This window comes from Diabrotica undecimpunctata, chromosome 9 (assembly GCF_040954645.1).
Source record: "Diabrotica undecimpunctata isolate CICGRU chromosome 9, icDiaUnde3, whole genome shotgun sequence".
NCBI lineage: Eukaryota > Metazoa > Arthropoda > Insecta > Coleoptera > Chrysomelidae > Diabrotica > Diabrotica undecimpunctata.
The window spans coordinates 85,794,314-85,816,989 of NC_092811.1; the positions used below are offsets into that span (position 1 = coordinate 85,794,314).

The 22,676-nt window shown below is 33.7% G+C and overlaps 1 protein-coding gene across 7 annotated transcripts in view; it reads right to left on the reverse strand.

The window, feature by feature from the left end:
• Nucleotides 1-22,676, reverse strand: part of LOC140450217 (phospholipid-transporting ATPase ABCA3-like) — a 372,486-nt gene that overhangs the window by 73,070 nt on the left and 276,740 nt on the right. For all 7 annotated transcript variants that reach the window (XM_072543710.1, XM_072543706.1, XM_072543707.1 and 4 more), the window contains exons 9-11: nt 18,543-18,988; nt 11,196-11,361; nt 4,824-5,041 (exon numbers count right to left, since the gene is read on the reverse strand). In XM_072543710.1, coding sequence (XP_072399811.1) covers nt 4,824-5,041; nt 11,196-11,361; nt 18,543-18,988 — 830 coding nt within the window. The remainder of the gene's footprint in view (nt 1-4,823; nt 5,042-11,195; nt 11,362-18,542; nt 18,989-22,676) is intronic.

Below are 22,676 nucleotides of genomic sequence, written 5' to 3' on the forward strand. Positions count from 1 at the left end.
ATATAGATTCTAATCACTACTCAATGTCTTCCTGCTTCGGTTATCCTTGTTTTTGTGAAATTACTTTTTCCAATTATCAGCTTCCACCAATTTAAAATATATTTCTTCTTAAGCATTTATAAATCACCAAGCAAACCAGCAAACAGCATTTATATTTATTCTTCTTTTCAGTATACCAGTATCCAATCACCAAAAATATTATTTAATTTTAATATTCAATTAATACTTCTTCCATTATCATCATTTATACATAACATAATTTTTAATCTTCAATAATATTTTCTTTATACTATTTCTTAATCTTGATTTAACTCACTATATTGAACAATTATAACTGATTGATTCTCTAACTAACTTTCATACTAAAAAACTGGCCATCATAGTAACTGTAACTCATAACTGATTGACTAACTGAATGGACCTCTTGAATCCAAATCACCGGGTATTTATATCCTTTTTTCATGTTCCAGAACCATCTGGTAAGAAATCATGTTCGATTTGTTCTATTTCTTCTATATGGATGTTCTCGAAAAAAGTATATGTTCGATCCACAGACATAACCATTATTTCGAGAATGTTCCACCGTAAACAAAGGTCAAATTCTCTATTCTGGAGAATTCTTTAATTTTCTATTGATAATTTTGTTGACATTTAGGCTTTTCAGATCAGAATATACACTTAAATCAGTAACTTAACATTCTAATTTAATAAAATACACATTTTAAACAACCTATTATTATAACCCCACTTTATATTCGTAATCATTACTTAAACTGTCACTTCGAGAGTATGTATATCTGGTTGACTAATCACATGGCTCACTTAAATATATTTAAAACATTAAAATACAACTTTTTACAATTATTATATGCTAATTTCTTAAAAATGCCCTCACATAAATATATTTTTATAAAATTCTCTAGTATATAACTTATTAAAATAACCAAATACTTTTAATATCTAATATTATCTAGTAGTGTAACGCATAAATTATTTTCTATAAACACCAATCATATCAATATATATATATATATATATATATATATATATATATATATATATATATATATATATATATATATATATATATATATATATATATATATATATATATATATATAAAAATGTAATGGTATGTCTCGCAAAACAGAAAACCCAAAAAGGTATATCGATGGAAGGCAACCGTATATACGTATTTCTGATTATTGGTCGTCTTCAGTACGGTGCAGCTAAGTTAGAAAAGCAGCATGTTAACTTGGCAAAGGATCACTACAGGAGGAAAGCGATCAATTTGGGACATTAGAGTTAGAAGACCCTGATGGTTTCCAGGACTCGGTGGACCAGTGCGGTGGAGAGTGGTAAGAGAGTCAAATTAAATCGAAACGCAACCGTCTTCGGTTGCGTTTCGTATCGACTCGACGCAATGAGTACAAGAATGATGGTAATTTATATGGGTAAATTGTTGATGCATAGTGGAATTATTCCCAGCATCGCTCTGAATGGGTTGATTAAGCTTGGGTATACAGTTTACGTCAATTGTCATCGACACATTTAACTTCCTCTTTCCTCACTAGAGGTCTCTAGTAACAAACTCTGGTAATTATTTTTCCTATAATTGCCAGAGTAGTCGGTGCAGTCTTCTTACAAACTCTCTCTGATGACATGTAAACCAAGAAACACGTGTTAGGGAGTGGCAAGAGAGTCACATTAAATCGAAACGCAACCGTCTCAGTATGAAAGAAGAGGATTAAAAAATAATCGTATCCTTCAAATTTGTTTCTTCCTTATCATCTCCTGTACCAGATAATTGATTTTCTTCATACTTCTACATATTCTTATGCTTTAGATAATTTTTTGAAGGTTTATATAAAGTTTCATGAAATATTTTGAGTTCATTTATCAACGAAATATTCGTGTTCAGAAACACGAGTAATGTCAAAACACATTTGATTGATTTCGAATAAAAATAACATAAAACTCCAAGATATAAGAACCTCTTAGGCAGGTAGCTTGAGGACCATCGTCATTATCATATTCGTTTTTATCCCCCTAGAAAACTCCAAAGTAATAACTTTCGGCAGATTTTGAATGAAAATAACATTAAACTTATGAAGACGAGGTCCACCCTGTGTACCAGGTAGCTCGAGTACCATCATCGTTGTCATATTCGTTTTTAGCGTCATCAAAAACCCATATGTCATGACTGTCGAATGAAATGAACATACTCCAGGGGACATACACCCTGGGCATCAGGTAGTTCGAGGATCATCGCCGTCATAATATTCGTATTCTGCGACCTCTAAAACCCTCCGAGTAACGATTTTCGAGTGATTTCGAATAAAAATAACAAAACTTTAGCAATAAAAGCTATTCTACTTTTCTGAATCACTTTCCTAAATCGGGTAAAAAGAGTTGCAAAGCGATACATTGGTGAGTTTAGTGCTATTTTAGTGCTTCATTACCGCGCCTAACTAGTTCCTTTTTTTTTGGAATCCTTATCTACAAACAACGATTGACAGGATCAGAACAGCCCAAGAGAACGTCTGTCTGGTTACTAACGAAACGTTGTTTCCACAAACACCACATTTACATCATTTAGCAATGATCCATTTAAGGATTCATCAGGCGAAGAGGATATCCATAGGATCGATATTGAAATATAATTATACTAACGATGGAAGATTCAACCAAATTTATATGTTTTATACTTTTGAAAAAATTGTAGTGATCTGCGTCTACTAAAAAAATTAGCAAGCTAAGTTTTAAACGTAACTATCCTACTTCAAAACGGTTAATATTTCTTGAGCGAGCAGAATTGTGGTAGATCGACGTACGACCTTATTATCCGATAATTCAAACACATATTTATGAATTAGGTCCTAAGAAATAAATTGTATGAAGCCATCGATGAATTCCACATCCCCGATAAACTGATAAGATTGGTTAAGTCTACAATGCGTAAAGTTGTTTGCAAAGTCGAAATACAGGGCGAACAATCACAGGCATTTGAAACGCATAATGGGCTGCGACAGGGAGATGCGCTGGCGTGTCTCCTTTTCAACATAGCTTTGGAAAAGGCGGTCAAGGATGTCCAAATAGACAGCAGAGGAAATATTTTTAATAAACCATCCCAAATTTTGGCATATGCAGATGATGTTGATCTAGTTGCCCGCACGACACGCAAGCTAGAAGAAATGTATACCACCTTGTCACACGCCTCAAAAAATATGGGCCTGCAAGTAAATGAAAATAAAACTAAGATAATGGCATCAACACCCAACAATAGAGCCAGAAACATCGGCCACCAATTCACGGTTGATAATTCTACCTTTGAAGTGGTGGACAAATTCACATACTTAGGCTCCCTGATCACCAAGGAGAACGTCATGACGGAAGAAATCAAGCGAAGAATAATCCTAGCAAAAAAATGCTATTTTGGACTGAGTAGACATATGAGAAGCAGAAACTTAAGCCAAAAAACAAAAATAAACATATACAAAACCCTTATACAACCAGTGTTGACATATGGGTCGGAGGCATGGACCATTTCCAAGGCAGATGGAAATCTCCTGCTTATATTTGAACGAAGGATCCTGACAAGAATATTTGGTGGCATCTGTGAAAATGGTGTTTGGAGAAGGAGGTACAACTACGAGATATATTACAGATATAAACATATATTTGGTGGTAAAGACGTAGTATCCTTTCTAAAAATAGGAAGACTAAGATGGGCAGGACATCTGGCAAAATCACAGCAGAACAACCCTCCTAGAAGAATTCTTATGTCACAACCTGTGGGAAGTAGAAAAAGGGGTAGACCAAAACTCAGATGGAGGGATGGTGTAGATGAGGATGGTAGACAAATAGGCGCAGCAAACTGGCAACAGTTGGCAATGGATAGAACTAACTGGCGTAATAGACTTGGCAAAGGTCGAGGCTCTTTTATAGGGCTGTAGCACCAATGATGATGATGATTTATGAACTAGGTAATTTTTAGTTTTCTAAAAAAAGTTTTTTAAAAGATTTCAGTTTTTATTGGATTTATATTTGAAATTCAGGCATAAAATACAATTCCAAAGGCTAGAAAAAATCAAACATAAGATTTAAATAAAAACGCTCAGATATACGTCGATTTTTAGACTTCCATTTACATTAAATGTGGATTAAACTTAATTTGTGCATTGTAGATGACGTATCGTGTCATCATTAATGTCTTACGTAATTAATTTATTTTAAAAATACAAAATATTGACAGAAATGTTACGGACAAACTTACAATAAAAAGTAAAAGCTAAAACTTTATAACTATTTATTTAAAATTTCCTGTATACATAATATTGCATAGTTTTTTATACACTGAAATGTGCCGTTTGTGCAGAATTCAGTATCGTAACTTTTGTGAGCTCTATCCTTTTTAGGAACTCACGTTCACTTAAAAGAAAATATTGTAAAAAATAAACAATTAAAGAAGAAAAACATTGCCTCAAAACTTAAAGAAGTGGTTTGACTACATCGCTAATCAACTATTTGTTGTAGCTGTATCCAAAATTAAAATAACGATGATGATTATCATGCTTCGAAACATAAAAGAAACGTGAAATAGAGGAATGATTTTGAATAAATTGATTATTTGATATTTTATTTCGTATATATCGAGGTTCCAGATTTGGTTTACAGTGAAAATATCTAAATTTCGGAGTGCATTAAATCGGATTCTTAACAATTCATTTCTTGCAAAATCTTGACATAAAATGAAATCAAGAAAAGAAAATAAAAGTACAAAAGCTAAAATTGCATATTTTTACCAGCTTTTTCATCCCTACCTCAATATCAGGTATAAATTTCTGCAATAGCTGTGTAACTCGTCTAGGGTCACATTCCTGTGACTTGTCCATAATAAGACTGTAACCAGCACCATATTTTTTCTTGAGGAAAAAACTTGATCCACAGCATTGTAGCTGTCCTCCAGCCATAATTGCAATACGATCACCAAGAATGTCGGCTTCGTCCATAAAATGAGTTGTGAGAAGTATAGTACGACCTAAAAGTATGGAATTTATTATAATATGATTAACAGCTTTACTATGAAATACGATGAATTTTCTTATATCTTATTATATGGTACATAAATGTTTTTATGAATGGTAAAACATTTATGGCAAATTCTCTATTGATTTACCGATTAATATATCCACCATATAGAGCAGTATTGTAATTAAAACAAAAACATAAATGTAATTAAAAATATTTATTTGACCTTTCGATTTCCACCTCGGAATCATTTTCTCCATTTTCCATAAATTTTTGAAACCCACGTTTCGCTTATATATTACGTTAATAAATAAGGAATATAATGCAGTAGAAGTTGTAAGTACGAATAATTATAGTGAAATATGGAATTGATAAAGAAGTGTTGAATGTTGTGTGTGTAAGGTAAAGTGCCCAAAATCCGTCCCCTGTCTTAATTTCGTCCCCCACTATAACTTCTACGGACAGTACTGCAACCTTGCGAGAGAGTAAGGAAACTCTTTAAAACGATCCAGTGTAGGCAGTAGTGGCAGTGACGTAGGATTTGTTCTGTTCACTTAACCTTAAATTTTTCATAAATAGTTTATGTGATAGCTTGCCACAGTTTGTAATTTACTTTAAATACTTATATTGACGCCTAAAGGTAAGTTTAAACTGATTTATTGATTGATAATAATAGAATGCTCTTTGAGTATTATATTCCATGTGTCACAGCCGTGTAGTTGTAGTCGTTTCGTCACGAACAGCGGCCTATTTTATATAACGGAATTCCTAAATCTATCCCCTTTGAGGTTCTCAAATCCGTCCCGGGACGGATTTAGGAATCTTTTCATATATTTTTCTTTCAATAAATTTTAATTTTCCCTGACTACTTAAATTATTTTTTATGGATATATAATCACTTTTCGATATCTTTTAATAGTTTTAATAGACACCTTAGTCTTGAACAGTATTGTTGTTATTAAAAGAGTTCTGTGAAAAAGTTAAAAATTTTAAGAATTGCGTAAATTGATAAATCAATACAAAATCTAAATTTTTTTAGATGCCGCAACGCAAAGCGTGGAATCCTGATGCAATAGTGAGAGCTATCACTGCTGTGAGAGATAAATAAATGGGATATAAAATAGCTGCTAGGACCTTTGGTGTTCCGAAGGCTACTTTAAAAGATTATTCAAATCTGACCGCACACCAGAGGAATGTGTGTGAAATCAAAATTTGAAAGGAAGCCAGTTTTTACAGCTGACGTCGAGAAAAGTCTTGTTGAACACTGTCTGGATATGGAGCAGCATTATTATGGACTGACTATTTCTGACCTGAAGCGATTGGCTTACCAGCTAGCCATTTTAGACCAAGTACCTCATCCTTTCTCGAACGAAAAAGTGGGTTAGACTGTTTTTCAAACGCCATCCAGAGCTTTCCCTCAGACGCCCACAGAACTTGTCAATGGCTAGAGCTAAAGGATTCACTAAAGACAATGTTGACAAGCATTTCTCTATCCTGAAGCCTGAACTCGAGAAAAGAAGACCCCTCAAAAATATTTAATGTAGACTAAACAGAGATATTTGAAGTCCAGCCCAAAGCTACAAGAGTAGAAAACGTACGTTTATTGACGTTTCAATTTCCATTTCGGAAATCTTTCTCAAAATACAAACATTAGTAAATTATTTTGAGAACGATTTCCGAAGTGGAAATTGAAACGTCAATAAACATACTTTAACCTTTAATTGTGGCTTATTGCCATTTAAATAGTAATTACTTTAACATGCCACAAGAAAATAGCTTCAGAACAATATTAAACTTAAACACTTAAACAATAACATTTAAACAGGTTTTAGCCACTTAAAAAAATATGGTGTTATAGAAGGTTATTGAAGATCATGGACGCAGAGATAAATCAATATTTAGATAATGAAATAAATAAGAAATGAGTGCGAATTAAGGACAACTATTAAAACAAAAAACATGCTGGCATGTGATAAGGAAGAAGTAGTCTCTACTAATTATATGCAAGAAATGCATACCATAATACAAGGAAAAATAAAAAGAAACTGTCGTTGCGGAAAAATTTAAAGGAATGGTTCCAATGTAATTCAATACAATTGTTTAAAGCAGAAATGGATAAAAAAAATAGTGTGATATTTAACCTCAGTTGAGGAATGTGCTCGCTGTAATCACGATGTCGTCAGCGAATCCGAGGTGGTTTAACTTGTTAGCCATATGTTGACCAATTTGTAGTTTTGTAGAAGTCTTCTAGAAGTATTTTCATCAAGTTGTACTATCACAGTTGCGTTATCATATATATCATGTATAAGTTGCCTACATCTCGAATCAATTCTACAATTATTAATAGCTTGTTCTATGTCTCTCACATCTCTATACTATAAAATGCCTTTTCATGGTTTACTAAGTCAAGAAATACGGGTAGTTGGTACTCATTGGCCTTCTCTATCAGTGTTCTCACTTAAAAATTATTTTTTTCGGCATCATTACAAATGTTGACAGTAGCCGCTCTGTTGATATATTCCCTGTTTCGTATATTTTATTGAACTTGATTTTTGCCCATCGCATGCGGATATCCAATCAATTGTTATCTACAGTGAGTCATTAAATTTTTAAAATAAGAAACTTTTTGTATATAATCCAATGACTTGATATCATGTTTTTACTATACCATATATATATATATATATATATATATATATATATATATATATATATATATATATATATATATATATATATATATATATATATATATATATATATATATATATAAATGTTTTGGATGGGTTGGTGTCAATAAAATAGACTATTGATTAACTATTTATTGTGTTAACAATTATTATCAAGAGCTGCTAAAAAAAATACAAAATATCTTACAAAGTTGAACTAGAAAGAAAAACAATTTTTGTTAACTTGCCAAATAAAATTAGTTTGGTAATAGAATTGCTGCTAACATATTTCAAAAAGAATTTATAAAAATGTTCTTATCTAATAAATGTTTCTCTGAAATTTTAATATAATTTTGAAAAAGTTTCTTAACACAAAAACAATTGAATTTTTAAATAAGTTACAATAGCGACCAATTACAATTGCATATAATCGATAAAGATATCATATTATGGATTTTGATATCATTAAGATTTTGTGTAGTAAAAGTAATAAATTCAAAAGGACTTTTTTGGAAATGGTTTGTATTAACAAAAGTGATAATAATTTAAACAAAAAATCGGAGATTCAAAATCTAAGTAAAATTTATAATTATATTATTTCTTTGTATTTTATATATGAAACCAGTAAAATATCACATTTTGATTTAATTTTCCATATATTTGTTACATTTTTTCAGGCATCTATCAATGGTGAATAAATCCCTTTTTTTTTTGTTACTAAACAAAAAAGAATTTTTAAACAAAATTTTATTTTTGGCAATATAATTGTCAAAAATAAAAATTTTAAGTTGGCATTTATGACATTGAGGCTTAATTGTAATTCTAACTTGTTTATAAATTCAATTGTTTTTGTGTTAAGAGACTTTTTTAAAATTATATTAAAATTTCAGAGAAACATTTATTACTTAGATAAGAACATTTTTATAATAATTCATTTTGAAATATGTTAGCAGCAATTGTATTAACCAAACTAATTTTATTTAATGAGTTAACAAAAATTGTGTTTCTTTCTAGTTCAACTTTGTAAGATATTTTGTATTTTTTAGCAGCTGTAAAAAAAAAGTTAACCAATAGCCCCTTTTATTCACTCCAACCCATCCAAAACATTTATATATTTTTTTTAAACGAGTCACAAGTACTTATACTTATACTACTATATATATATATATATATATATATATATATATATATATATATATATATATGTATTTATATATATATATATATATATATATATATATATATATATATATATATATATATATATATATATATATATATCAAAAGGTACATAAAAATTACTAAGTTTTTGGGAGGAACCGCGTTGAAAATTTAATATACGACGTCTCGGCACCCATTTTGAAGCCATTATCACGAGGGATTCGGTTCCGTTCGAGGTCGGAGTCTCAATCTACCTACTCCCCTCACTCGTGACATACCAATATCCTGTACAAGAATCGTCAAACGGCACCGAGGTCTCAATCTACCTACTCCTCAGTGTCTAGTGACACTGAGGATTATGCTATGTCGCATGTTAAGATTCGATCAGTTGTTGATTTTGTACTCAGCCTGAGGCCTTCGAGTCAATAAATCAAAATTTGTCTTATGGTAAATCTATTTGTATCCATAGTTCCATATAATATCTCGTACGTCTCGTATGTATCTATACGATCATTAATAATGAAGATACTGTGTAGTGCCCTTTTGGTAGTCGTTTTGTTTGTTTTTTCTATCTGAATATATTCGTTGTATTGTCCCCTTTCACTTGCTATGTCGTATGTTAGGATTCGATTAATTGTTTATTTTGTATTCAGCCAGAGGCCTTTTTAAGTCAGTAAATCAAAATTTGTCTTATAGTAAATCTATTTGTATTCATACTACCCTATAATATCTCGTATGTCGCGTGATATCCTTCCCTTTCATTTAACGTAGCACACGCTCCAATCGGACCAATAACATAGGAGATATGATGTAATTCCGTCTTAGAAATGCTGCAATGTGTGTTCTTTCTGTCTCAACATATTCGCTACCGTCTATTCTTTCCAATGATGTTACATACCTCACGAACCGAAGAACTATTCTACCCCCACCACAAATTGCTCAAAAAATGAGCAGAGTAAACCTCCCATTTTCTTATGGGATTTTTCATAATAAATTAAACAGAAACGGTATAGCTGCCTTTTTACAGGAATAACTTTAACTTAATTTTTATTTAATTTTACTTAATTTTATTTAACTGTTATTTAATTTTATGTAATTCTGTTTAACTTGATTTAATTCTATTTACCTTTATTTAATTTTACTTAATCTTATTTATATATATATATATATATATATCTTATTTAATAAATATATATTATACGTCATTGATCTTACTTTGCAATTACAGTAACCTATATTTTTAGAAATTTTGCGAAAAAATTAATTACTGTGAAGTAGTAAAATTTCTGATTAACAATTTATGAATCAACAATTTTTAAATCAACCATTTCGTTTCAAGAACAAAATATGATTGAATAGTCAAATCTTGGTAGTTCAGATTTCCTTCCTAAGTGGCGTCGATACATTACTGGACAAACGGTGTGACTTGTCATCATAGATATTCCTCAAAACATTTTTTCCACCGTTTCAGTTTGTCTTGTTCATTGACTATACGTCCTTGTTTGTCAAGTAGACTACTTCCAGTTGATCTATATGGTCTATTTATTTCTTAAACATTTAATTTGTATTTGCTTAAGAAGAAATAAATAATATTTAAGTATTTGCTATGCGTATACTTTATTTAGTATCCGCGAAAATTTTTAGAGCATTCATTTATTTTATTTCTTATGAAATATGTATCTATATCCAGTATTTTACAATACTTTCCCTACAGCGAATTTCTCTATAATTCTTACATTAAATTTTTGTTCTTATGGATAGAATATACTTTTGTTTTGTCCATTCTTTTGGTATTTGGTAGTTGTCCCATAATTGATTTATTAGTTGATAACTATGATCATGTAATTAATCTTCTCGGTGTTAAAGCATTACTGCTCTGATTTCAAATATTTTTTTGTCAGCTTCTGTTCTTAATACCTTTATATATACTCCTTAAACTCCTATTTTTTTAAATTATTTATTGCACATTCATTTATGTTTTCAGATAGAGCTTTGACTTTTTCATTTTATTTATTAAATTATTTATCCTTTTTAAAGTAAACTTACAATAGACAATGGTGTAAAACCAATAAATAAAAAAATCATTGCAAACCATCTGTTATAATAAGTATAAATATCACATTTTTCTTACTATTGCCCCTATCCCCCCTTTACTATCTCAAAGCCTACACGACAAGGAACATCTCATCAATGAATTTGCCATGATCTAAATTAAAAAAAGTCTTGTGAATGAAAAAAAGTAGATGTGAATTTTAATTGATAACTTTTAAATATTTTCAAATTCCACCTAAAAAATCAGAATTTTAACAATCAAAATTGATTAGATTTACTTACCATCTTTCTGTGTTTCTAATAAATTCCAGAGAGCCCTTCTTGCAGCAGGATCCATACCAGCAGTTGGTTCATCAAGCATAACGACTTTAGAATTACCACAAAGTGCTACACCCACACAGAGTTTTCTTTTCATACCGCCTGAGAGAGTCGATGCTTTTGAGTTTCTCTACAAACAAACCTTATATGTTAAATTTATCTAAAAAGTGTAAAAATGTGTAAGGTATTAGCGACATTTCAAGTAAAGCTACCTTGAAAAGAGACGGAATATATATCAACCTATAATTCAAAATACAAAATCGTGTTAAGTATCTGAAAAAAGTTCCTCTACTTAACACATTCTCTATTATGACCCTACAGTGATTACTACTATTATCACCCTACAGTTTTATTCTTTTTCTTTTTTCTACCTGTATAGATTTGTATAGAAGTTAAAAGAAAACGAACTGAAAGAATCACATAATCAGTGACTTCACCACTGCATCCCCAGGGTCATATGTTATCAAATAGACTATTGATGAATAAGTAATATTGAAACTCCATTAAAGAGGCAAAAATATATCTACGCATGGTCTACACCCACCACAATCCGGTAGTAGGTAATATACGTACAAGAATTATATTACTACATAAAAAAAGCAAAGTTAACCCAACATCAAATGTCTAAAAAATGTTACCAAAAACAATAATTATCGATACCTCCTGCATCTTCAGCTTATTTGCTTGTTACGTCAGCACGATCTTAAATAAATGTTTAAATGCTTTCGAAATCATTAGCAGATTTAAATTAACAAGTAACATTATGTTGTCTAGATTATCAAATTACTCAAAATGACTGACTGCCCTTTTCAATTGATCCTTGGCAGTAACTGCGACGAAGCTTTACGTATTTAAAGGCAATTTGTAAAAAAGTAATTTGTGATCACAAACAACAGTGCAAAGAATGGGAGAAATACATCACTGACCTTTTTGACGATGCTTCTAGAGAAAATGCTCCAAATACTGCCTGTGACAAGCAGTTAGACAGAGGTCCCAGTATACTGAATTCGGAAGTCAAAAGGGCAATACAGCAAGCCAAAAACAATAAAGCACCTGGACCAGATCAAATCCCTGCTGAGCTACTTAAACTTTTGGATGAGGAAAGCATTGCCTGCTTAACCACTTTCTTCAACCAAATTTACAACGAAGGAAAAATACCAGATGATTGGTTAGAGTCACTGTTTATAACATTGCCAAAGAAAAGCAGGCCCACCAAATGCAGCGATTTTAGACTAATCAGTTTGATGAGTCACACACTGAAGATACTCTTACGAATTATACAAAACCGAGTATTCCTTCTATGCGAAAGTAGGATGGGTAATAAGAATTTGGATTTAGAAACGGTCTAAGAACTAGAGGGGTACTATTCTGTATGCGCGTTCTATTACAAAAAAGTTGTGAATTCCGAAAGAATGTTTATGTCTGTTTCATCGACTTCTAGAAGGCGTTCGACAGAGTACAACAGGATACACTTTTCGATTGCCTACGGGCAGCAGGACTTGACCACTATGATATAAGACTGCTGAAATACTTATATTAAAATCAAATAGCCTCTATTCAAACAGTCCGACTGAAAAAATATCCATCAAACGTGGAGTACGGCAGGGTTGTGTTTTGTCACCCACTCTTTTTAATCTGTATTCTAAAGAAATCTTTAGAGGGGCTTTGGATGACAGACAAGAGGGAGTAAGACTAGGTGGATAAGTAATCAACAATATTAGATACGCTAACGATACAGCCATTCTTGCAGAAAATTTACAAGATCTCCAAACATTACTAAATCTAGTCAGTGAAGCAAGTTATCGGAGAGGCCTAAAAATCAACATTTCAAAGACAAAGTAGATGGCAGTTGGAAAGATCAATATAGATCAAGGTCTGATTTCTCTTAATGGAGAGGAGATCGAAAGGGTAAATCATTTCAAATACCTTGGCAGCTGGTTAAATGTAAATTGTGACTCTGATGAAGAGATAATAACCAGGATCGAAATATCACGTAAGGCTTTTATGACCTGGAAACCAGTTTTATGCAACAGAAACCTGTCGATGAATATTCGTAAGAAGGTCCTGAATTGTTATGTGTGGTCCATCCTATTGTATGGTTGTGAGACATGGACGTTAAAAACCACAATGCTAAACAAGTTAGAAGCATTCGAATTGTGGTGCTATAGACGAATCCTAAAGATATCGTGGGTTTCGCACACTTCCAATGAAGATGTTCTTCAAATGATTAATTCAGAACGTCTGCTCATAAACACCATAAAGAGGAGAAAAACAGAATACTTTGGCCACATAATTAGAGGACCTAAATACCATCTACTTCGCTTTATAATACAAGGAAAAGTGGAAGAAAAGAGATGGATTGGTAGGAAAAAACTTTCATGGCTGCATAATATTAGACAATGGTGTGGTTCCACAGTAGAAGAATTATTTCGCGCAGCAACCGACAGAGAAAGGTTTCAGGAAATTGTAAACATGATGACGGCCAACGTCTGAATACGGACACGGCACCCAAAGAAGAAGAAGAATTGGACGATGTTGGCTTAATGATCACGATATACGAGCCGGATTATGTTGAATGCTACAAAGTTTTTTTCACAGGGAGTAAATATAAGAAGGCAGCCAATAATAGATACGGTTGTACAAAATGAAGAAGGAGACATCGTCATTATTGGCTATTTCCTAATAATTAATAATACTAGATACAACCTACTGAGAGTCACAGCTCTTCTGTTGTCGGTGACAAGTGGCGTTGTTCGCTCGTTGTTAGTCCCAAGAAATCTACTTGCAGTAGATTATAATAATTTACACTATTTTGAAGTGACATATGAAGATAAAGAAAGGTGTATAGAATTAAACAAAGAAGAGTTGGCATGTTCACCTATGCCAATCATGAATATGGATACCCAGTCGAATTGTATCTTAAATGAATTAAAAGATAGAACTCCCAACACCACCTGCAATATAGCACAGTACATGATAAAGGAAGCCAGTTGGTTGAAAATGAGCTTACTGAACCTCTGGCTAGTCATTCCATCATACGCTATACATTTAACTATAATGTGAGACGGTTCTCGATCTGAACATATAATAAATCAAACGGGTTTTATAAAGCTGTTACCAAAATACGTTGCGCAGACCAGGAACATAACATTACTCAAATCCAGTAATGGATTGTAAACAGCAATTGGAAGTTAAAGACTCCCGTCAGGCCCTTTGAAGAGCTTATGCAGAGGCCAATAATAAAACAGATCAACATTCCCCGACATAATATAGACATTCGGAGAGGTGAGTTGCCAAATATAGTTCTTGAAGCAGAGCAGTTAGACCAAGACATATCCGAACACACACGTGGAAAACCATTGCCAACCATCAGTGGATTCCTCATTTAACCACAGGACTAGTGACTATATTCATTGTCATGTTGATTGTCAATATGTGGAAGGTAGTCAGATAGGTATCTTCGGAATGTCAAGAGAGCCAAAAAACAAAGGCATCAAAGTTCCTGCATCCAACCTCATCTAGCACCTCGAAGGCATATGATATCACAACCAAATTTACGTAGAACTTTTGGGACAGTCTCACCTAGATCAGTCCCACTTAATGAACTTAGATTTGAATTAGACAGTATAACTAAATCATAAATTCTAAATATTCAAATTATAGATAGTACTACTCTTGTGAGATAATAATTCAAAAACCGAGTAAATTAGTATTATGATGTTATGGATATTGTGATTATTTTAAACTATTAATATTATTTTATATTTTATGTATGTAGATATTTTCTATTGGTCGTCTGGTTCTTATAGAATTGCCAATATGTTCAATCACAAATTAGTCCATTAATTTGTAATCTGATCTTATTAATCTTAATTTCCTGAATTTGTATAGTTTTACTGTGTATAATTGTGAAACATTGACATGTGAAACAACAAGAAGGGGTAGGCTGCCTGATACACAGTAACCTAATAAAGAATATTCAAGATTGGGAATGCATCTCCGAAAGAATTCTAAAGATAAGACTGGCAATTGCGGGGCACAAACTAGTCAATATCATTGTTATGTATGGAATAAATGATGACGAAAGAGCAGCTAGCAAAGACCTATTCTGGGATAAGGCCTCAGAAATAATACAGTTTAGAAGGCAATACTATAGTACTAGGGGATCTAAATGGTCGAGTGGGTGTAAGAGATGAACATACCCAAGATGTATTAGAACTGGAATATATAGTGACCACTATCAAGTTGTAGCCGAACAAACGAGACCAAGAAAACAAGTAAAGCTCATGATACACCCACTATAGAAGTAATCAGGTCACATAAGCTAGCGGACAAGGAGACAGCAAACAAGTTTGAAAACTACGTTAAAAACTACCTAACAGAGCACGCTGAACATGACTGTGACCAAAATTGGCAAATACTGGAAGAAGCACTCCTAAACTATGATAAACAAGCATGCGGAATAACAAGAAATATGTGTACAAACTGGTGGAACAATAAAATAAAAGCAGAAGTGAAGTCCAAGAAGATAGCTTGGAAAAATTATTTAAAGAACAGAACCGCAGACAACTACCAAATATACAAACTGCAAAAAATCAAAGTCAAAGATAGGGTACTAGCAGCGAAGCGGAAAAGTTAAGAACAATTCGGAAAGAAGATGGAAGAAGACTACCACTCTAACGAAAAGTTATTCTTTAAAACCCTGAAGAATTTAAGAACTGAAAAGGCTCCACAAACACCAAAGCAAATAAGGGACAAAGAAGGACACTTACTTCATGACAATGACCACATCCTAGATAGATGGAAGCAATATTTCGAGGATCTACTGAATATCCAAAACGATGTAGACATTATCACAGAAGAATCAGAAGAGGTAGAGAAAGAAGACCAAATTCAAGACAAAATAACTAAAGCAGAAACAAAAGAAATCATACACAAGCTTAAGAAAGGTAAGGCGGCTGGATTTGATAAAATCACTGCAGAAATGCTTAAAAACATGGGCGACAAGGGCATTGAACTGCTAACAAAAGTATGTAATAGGGCATGGAGTGTTAAATACCAAAAGATTGAAAAGTGGGAGTTATTCTACCCATTTTCAAAAAGAAAGACAGACGCGAATGTAGTAACTATAGAGGAATAACACTACTGAGCATCCCATCCAAAGTATATGAGAGAATACTAGAAAAACGTCTTTTACAAGAAGTTAATTATAAAATGGAACAACCACAGAGTGGATTTAGAAAAGGCAGAAGTATCCAAGATCACATTTTTACTATCAAGAAACTAATACAAAACGCACGGAACTCAAGCACTGAGTTATACCAAGGCTTTATAGAATTAAAAAAGGCATTTAATGGTACTCCAAGGAAGGTGATTGACATATGTTTAATAAAGAAAGGTGTGAAAATCAAACTCAGGCAAGCCATTATGAGTATATATAGACATACAAGGAACAGAATCAGAACTGATAATATGGAATCCGAAGAGTTCATAGTAAATAAGGGGCTACGTCAAAGAGGAGTCCTAGGCCCCATACTGTTTAACATTGGCTTAGATGACATAATTAAAAAAACTAGAGCAAAAGTATTGAAATTATATGCCGGACATAGAAATTTAGAAGCAGTGTGGATCTCAAAGTGTGCATACGCAGACGATCTAGTGATATTTGGGACAAATGGAGAAGCACTCAAATTATATTTGCTAGCTTTTAAAAGCTAGCAAATATAATTTGAATAAATAAATGGCAGTGAGATAGAACAGTTTTCTGAACCATAAAACTAATTGACTGACGCCCAAGAGAAGACAAACGCAGCAGAGGACGACCACCAACACGCTGGATTGACGACATTGGACGAATATCCAAGAAATGGCAACAAGAAGCACAGCACCGTGAAGAGTGGCGAAAAATGGGAGAGACCTATGTCCAGCAGTGGACAGAAGAGGTTGCATCATGATGATGATGATGAGATAGAACAAATCCAGGAATATATCTACCTAGGCCAAATCCTAAGACTTGACAAAGAGAACCAAAGTGCGGAAATTACTAGAAGAGCAAGACTAGCATGGGCAGGATTTGGAAAACTTAGTTGGATACTTAAGAACCGCAAAATACCCCAATACTTGAGGAGCAAAGTGTTCAACCAATGCATCCTTCCTATCATGACATATGGATGTCAAACCTGGACCCTAACCAAGGCAAACATGAATAAACTAGCCACAACAGAAAGAACAATGGAAAGAGCAATGTTAGGTATACGACTGTCAGATAAAAAGAGGAACGACTGGATAAGATCCAAAACAAAAGTCGAGGACAAAGCAACAAAAATTGCTAAACTTAAATGGAGCTTCGCGGGCAACACTGCTAGACAAAAAGACCAACGTTGGAATACCACAATACAACATTGGAGACCTTACGAAAGTAAACGACCAAGAGGAAGACCACATATGAGATGGGTTGATGACATTAAAAGAATAGCCGGAACAAATTGGAAATATGTTGCTCAGGATAGAGACCGATGGAAGGAGTTGGGAGAGGCCTATGTCCAAACATGGACGACAGAAGGCTAAGAAGAAAAAGAAGAAGCTTTTAAAAGTCAAAGGTTTTGTTCTATGCAGAGGGCAATACAGTTATTTGATGAATCGTAGCATTTTGTGAGATTATAAATACAGCTTCGGGACTAGTTTGGGACGCAATCTATTATAAATTTATACCTCAAAAACAACTAGAGTGTAATCATTCAGTAGCCGTCAATAAAACTATATTTTACTCCACGACTTCAACATTTTATTTTAACATCGCCGATCGAGAAGAATCGAAAAAAGGGAATTTAGAAACAATTCGAACTTATAAATTATATTCGAATTTGTCCACCAATATTAAGTTGTAGGCTCCGTCCCTGTATAATTTTAAATATATCAGATATACTTGACATCTTAAGTTTATCTTAACTAAATATTGTTAAACAAATGTATATAAAAAACAATATTATTTTTAATAATAGCTTATTTGTTTTGTTGAAAACCGCCGGCGAGATTTCGAAAGCAAAATAAAACTAACTAATGTTCAGTCTTCAGTCTTTCTCCAAGATATTTGGTTCGTGGCGACATTCGCCGACAAATGTTAACATTCACTAATTTCGGATTTTCACGGTAACATATACAGCTGAAAGAATAAAAAATATTGGCCCTAAAAAATGGACATAATCAAGGTTATGCTTGAGCTGATGCCTATTATAAATTAAATGCTTAAAAGATATCTTTGTTTATAAAAGATCAAGTGGTGAAAGCACAAAAAAAACATATGTTATGTACCTTTGGTTCCAATTCGAGAAGATGTACATATTTTTCTATTTCGGTCTTGATTTCACTCTTTCTCATTCCTTTGAGTTTACTAAAGAAGTAAATATGTTCAGCCACAGTAAGCTCATCGAAAATAATATTGTGCTGCGGACAAAGTCCCAAACTTTTTCTTACGCCTTCCATATCAGTTCTAATATCATACCCGCTAATCTTTGCAGTACCTCCGTTTGGTGTTAACATTCCTGTTAGGACTGACATCGTTGTAGTTTTACCAGCACCATTGTGTCCTAGTAGTACTGTTATTTGGTCTTCGTACATGTTTATTGAAAGATTTCGAACAGCTACCTTTGAATGAAAGACTTTTTTGAGATTGCGGATTTGAATACCTGGTTTAAGATTTTCTGGTTCCGCTTCGAAAAATTCTCCTTGTGGTCCACCTTCATGAAAATCTTCAACACCTAAAATAAATTTTAACTAGGTTACTTTCACGGCTTATAAAATTGAAATTGAAGAGTAATAAGGTAGTGACTCCAAATAAGGCCAGTGTCTTAATTAGGCCAATTGTAAATATTTTCTTAAATGTAGATATATACTAGATGTCACTGTAAATCGCTTTCCCAGTCAAAATCGTCTACGCCATTCAATCGGTAGTATTAAACAGCAGCGCGAAGTATACTAGACACGTGTTTACTACGGTGCTGAAGTTCGGTTATAAATTTTAGGTAAGTTAGAAAATCACTATAAAGTTACTTAAATAATATATACCACATATTATTTCTTTAGAAAGCAATAAAAAATTAATACTCTTTTAGGAACTGGTACTGTTTTTCGCTATATTGCTTTTTATTATTGTTCTTTTATGTTAAAAAAAAAGAGGACAATGCCCTAATGGCCAATTGATTGGCCTTATTAATAGTCGACTGGCCTTATTAAGAGCTGGTTGACATTATAAACAATTTGTTTACATAATCGTTTAAAATATTTTTTCTTTGCAGATATGTACACCAGGAAAAGGGCACAGTGGACCGAAGAGGCCATTGAAGCTGCAATGAATGCCGTACGAAATGGCATGGCTGTTTATAAGGCAGCACTTACATTTAATATTCCTCGGCGTACGTTACGTAACCATCGAGCTAGTGGTAATTCACAAAAACGACTTGGGCGGCCTCCAGTACTTACAAAACCTCAGGAAGATGAATCGGTTAGGCGTATAGGAAGATTGTGTTACGTGGGTATGCCATTAACCACCAAAATATTAGGAAAAAAGTGTATGCTTTTGTCAAAGAGACAGAAATAAGGCATCCATTCTAGGTTAAAAAAGAGATAGCTGGACAAAAATTGATGAAATTGTTTTTTTCTAGGCATCCGGACATTGCAAAGCCTCGGGCTCAAAAACTCAATTTGGCCAGAGTCCAAAAATTGAATCGTACAGTTCTTAGTGACTATTTCGAGAAACTTCGACAGATTTTATATGAGAAAGACTTCGCAAGAAAACCTGCTCAAATTTACAACATGGACAAAAAAGGATGCCAGCTTACACTGCATCACCAACAAACTGTATTGGCTAGTAAAGGTGATAAAAGGGTTCATATCGTTGCACCAGAGCAAGGCGAAAATATAACAATCGTGGCATGTGGCATAGGTAACAGCATTCCGTCAGTTACCATTATGAAAGGGCAACGAGTTAAGCAAGAATGGTATTGTAATCTTTTAACAGAAACAAAAATTATAATGACCAAGAAAGGAAGCATCACAGCAGATGCATTTATAGAGTGATTAGACCACTTCTGCCGATTCACAAATCCTAGACCAGCCCTTTTAATTTTTGATGGAGTGGATGGATTTATACATTAGAATCGTAGAAGCTGCAATAAAATTTATTATGTAACTTTGTTTTGTCTACAGTCCAACACCACCCATGAGCTTAAACCACTCGATAAAGCAGTCTTCAGGAGTTTTGAATCTTACCGAGATGAGGAGGTGTTAAATTTTTGGGTGAACCATAATAACGAACGTACCATCAACCGAGCAACATTTGGGCAAATATTTACACCGGTATGGAAAAACGCAATGACGCAAAAAAATATTTGTTCTGGTTTTGAAGCAACTGGAATATGGCTGTTCAATCCAAATGCTATTCCGGATGGTGCCTTTGCACCTAGTTGTCTGGCACAACGAGATATTGAAACAATCTCCGAATATTTTCAAGAAAATCCTACAACCAAACCAGAAATTGAAACAACTGGCAAATAGAATACAAATTTCGAAGAACAACTATCCTGCAGCGGTGTAAACAAAAATAATAAAAGCATTCTCGAGTAGTGAGAAAAGAAAAATTACCAAAAAAAAAGGACTGACCAAAGTTTTTCAAATTTACATCTCACATGAAGACAGTGACTCATCTGGGTCTTACACAAGTGGTACAGCCTCCAGCGAGGATTATAGTGATGTAGTTTACACGTCAAATAAGTGAAACAGAGCCATCTAAATAACTAAACGCAAGTTTTAGTTCCAGTGGTTTGCTGATTACACCGGAGTTAAAAGTATCAACAAAAAAACGTCGACAGGCCATTAATGTGAAAGCACAAGAAGTCACCAGAGATTTATTTAGTGCACAATCTCTAGCTCAGCAAAACCAAAACCAAATTTAAAAAAAAATTCATGGTACTGTTTCTTGTGTGATACGGATAGAGTGGCTGATATATGCAAGTGGGTTTGTTGTAATAAATATATCCACGAGGAATGTATAGGATTAACAAAAGACGACAAGGATATACACTCGCGATCATAAAATCCGGGCCATCTTGAAAATTTTAAGTTTATTAAATATTTTTGCCTCTGGCGCAGTAATAACCTTTTTTTGGCTAATGTATTATTTATTTGTCATCAATGTTTGTTTTAAAAGAAAAAAAATGGTTTTTTATTGTTTTTATTGAAAAAACAGAAAACAAATCAAATTGTTGCTGAAACAGACATACGAAAAAAAAAATGGAAAATACAGAACGTGGTAAAAAATCAGTGAAATTTTAATGACTAATATCGTGTATTGCCTCCCCTTGCTCTAATAACCTCTTGCAGACGACGGGGCATACTCTCAATTTTTCACCGTATTACATGTTGTGGTATGTTATGTCACTCTCTCACTAACAGATCCTTAAGCTACTGTGTGTTGTTAGGAGAAGGTGTATGGGTTTAAATACGTTTTTTTCAAATCGTCCCAGAGATGTTCAAAGGGATTCAGGTCCGGAGACCTAGCTGGCCAGGGTACCCTCGTAATTCCAACCTCGTCCAAGTATTACATACTGATCCTGGCAATGTGCGGTCGCACGTTGTCCTGCATAAAAACGGCGTTTTATCTAAGCCCTGCCAGGTTGGGCATAACATGGTCTTCCGGAATCTCCGTAATGTACCTTCGTGCAGTTAGGGACCCATTTTCGATGAAGGGTAATTCTGCGTGGAAATCGGAAGATACACGTCCCGGAAGACATGCCCGAGCCTCCACCAAATGGCATTCTTGGAGCAATGCAAGCTTGTGAAAATCGTTCACCGGTTCTCCTCCAAACTCTTATACGTCCATCGGATCCAGTTAGGCAGAAACGGGATTTATCTGAGAATAACACTTACTTCAATCGTTAATTCCCCAATGCGCGTATTGTCGAGCAAAAACTAGTCGGGCAACTCGAGGCACCCGGCGAAGTGGCGGTCCTCTAGCCAGTACCCAAGAAGATAGTCAAGAAGAACGAAGTCTTCTTCTGACTATTGCAACACTAAAATTGCGATTTCGTACTTCGTCTAGACGATTTTGATGCATAACCGCAGTTGAGGTCCGGTTTCGTAAAGCTTGAAACACAAGGAAACGGTCATCTAGTGGCGTGGTCGTTCTTCTTCGTCCAGAGCCAGGTCGTCTGGTTAGACAACTTGCCTACTGAAAGCGTTGAAGCACTCGTTGAACCGTAGAAAGGCTTCCGCCAACAGTTCTTGCGACTTGCTGTTGAGTGTAACCGTCTTCCACAAGTGCAACAATTTGTGCCGTTTCAACAATAGTCAAAGGCATTTTTGGCAAAAAATAAACACTAATAATGGCACTAATAAACACTAATGGTGGCAATAATAAACGTTTGTCCATTGCATTTGAACAGAAACTCG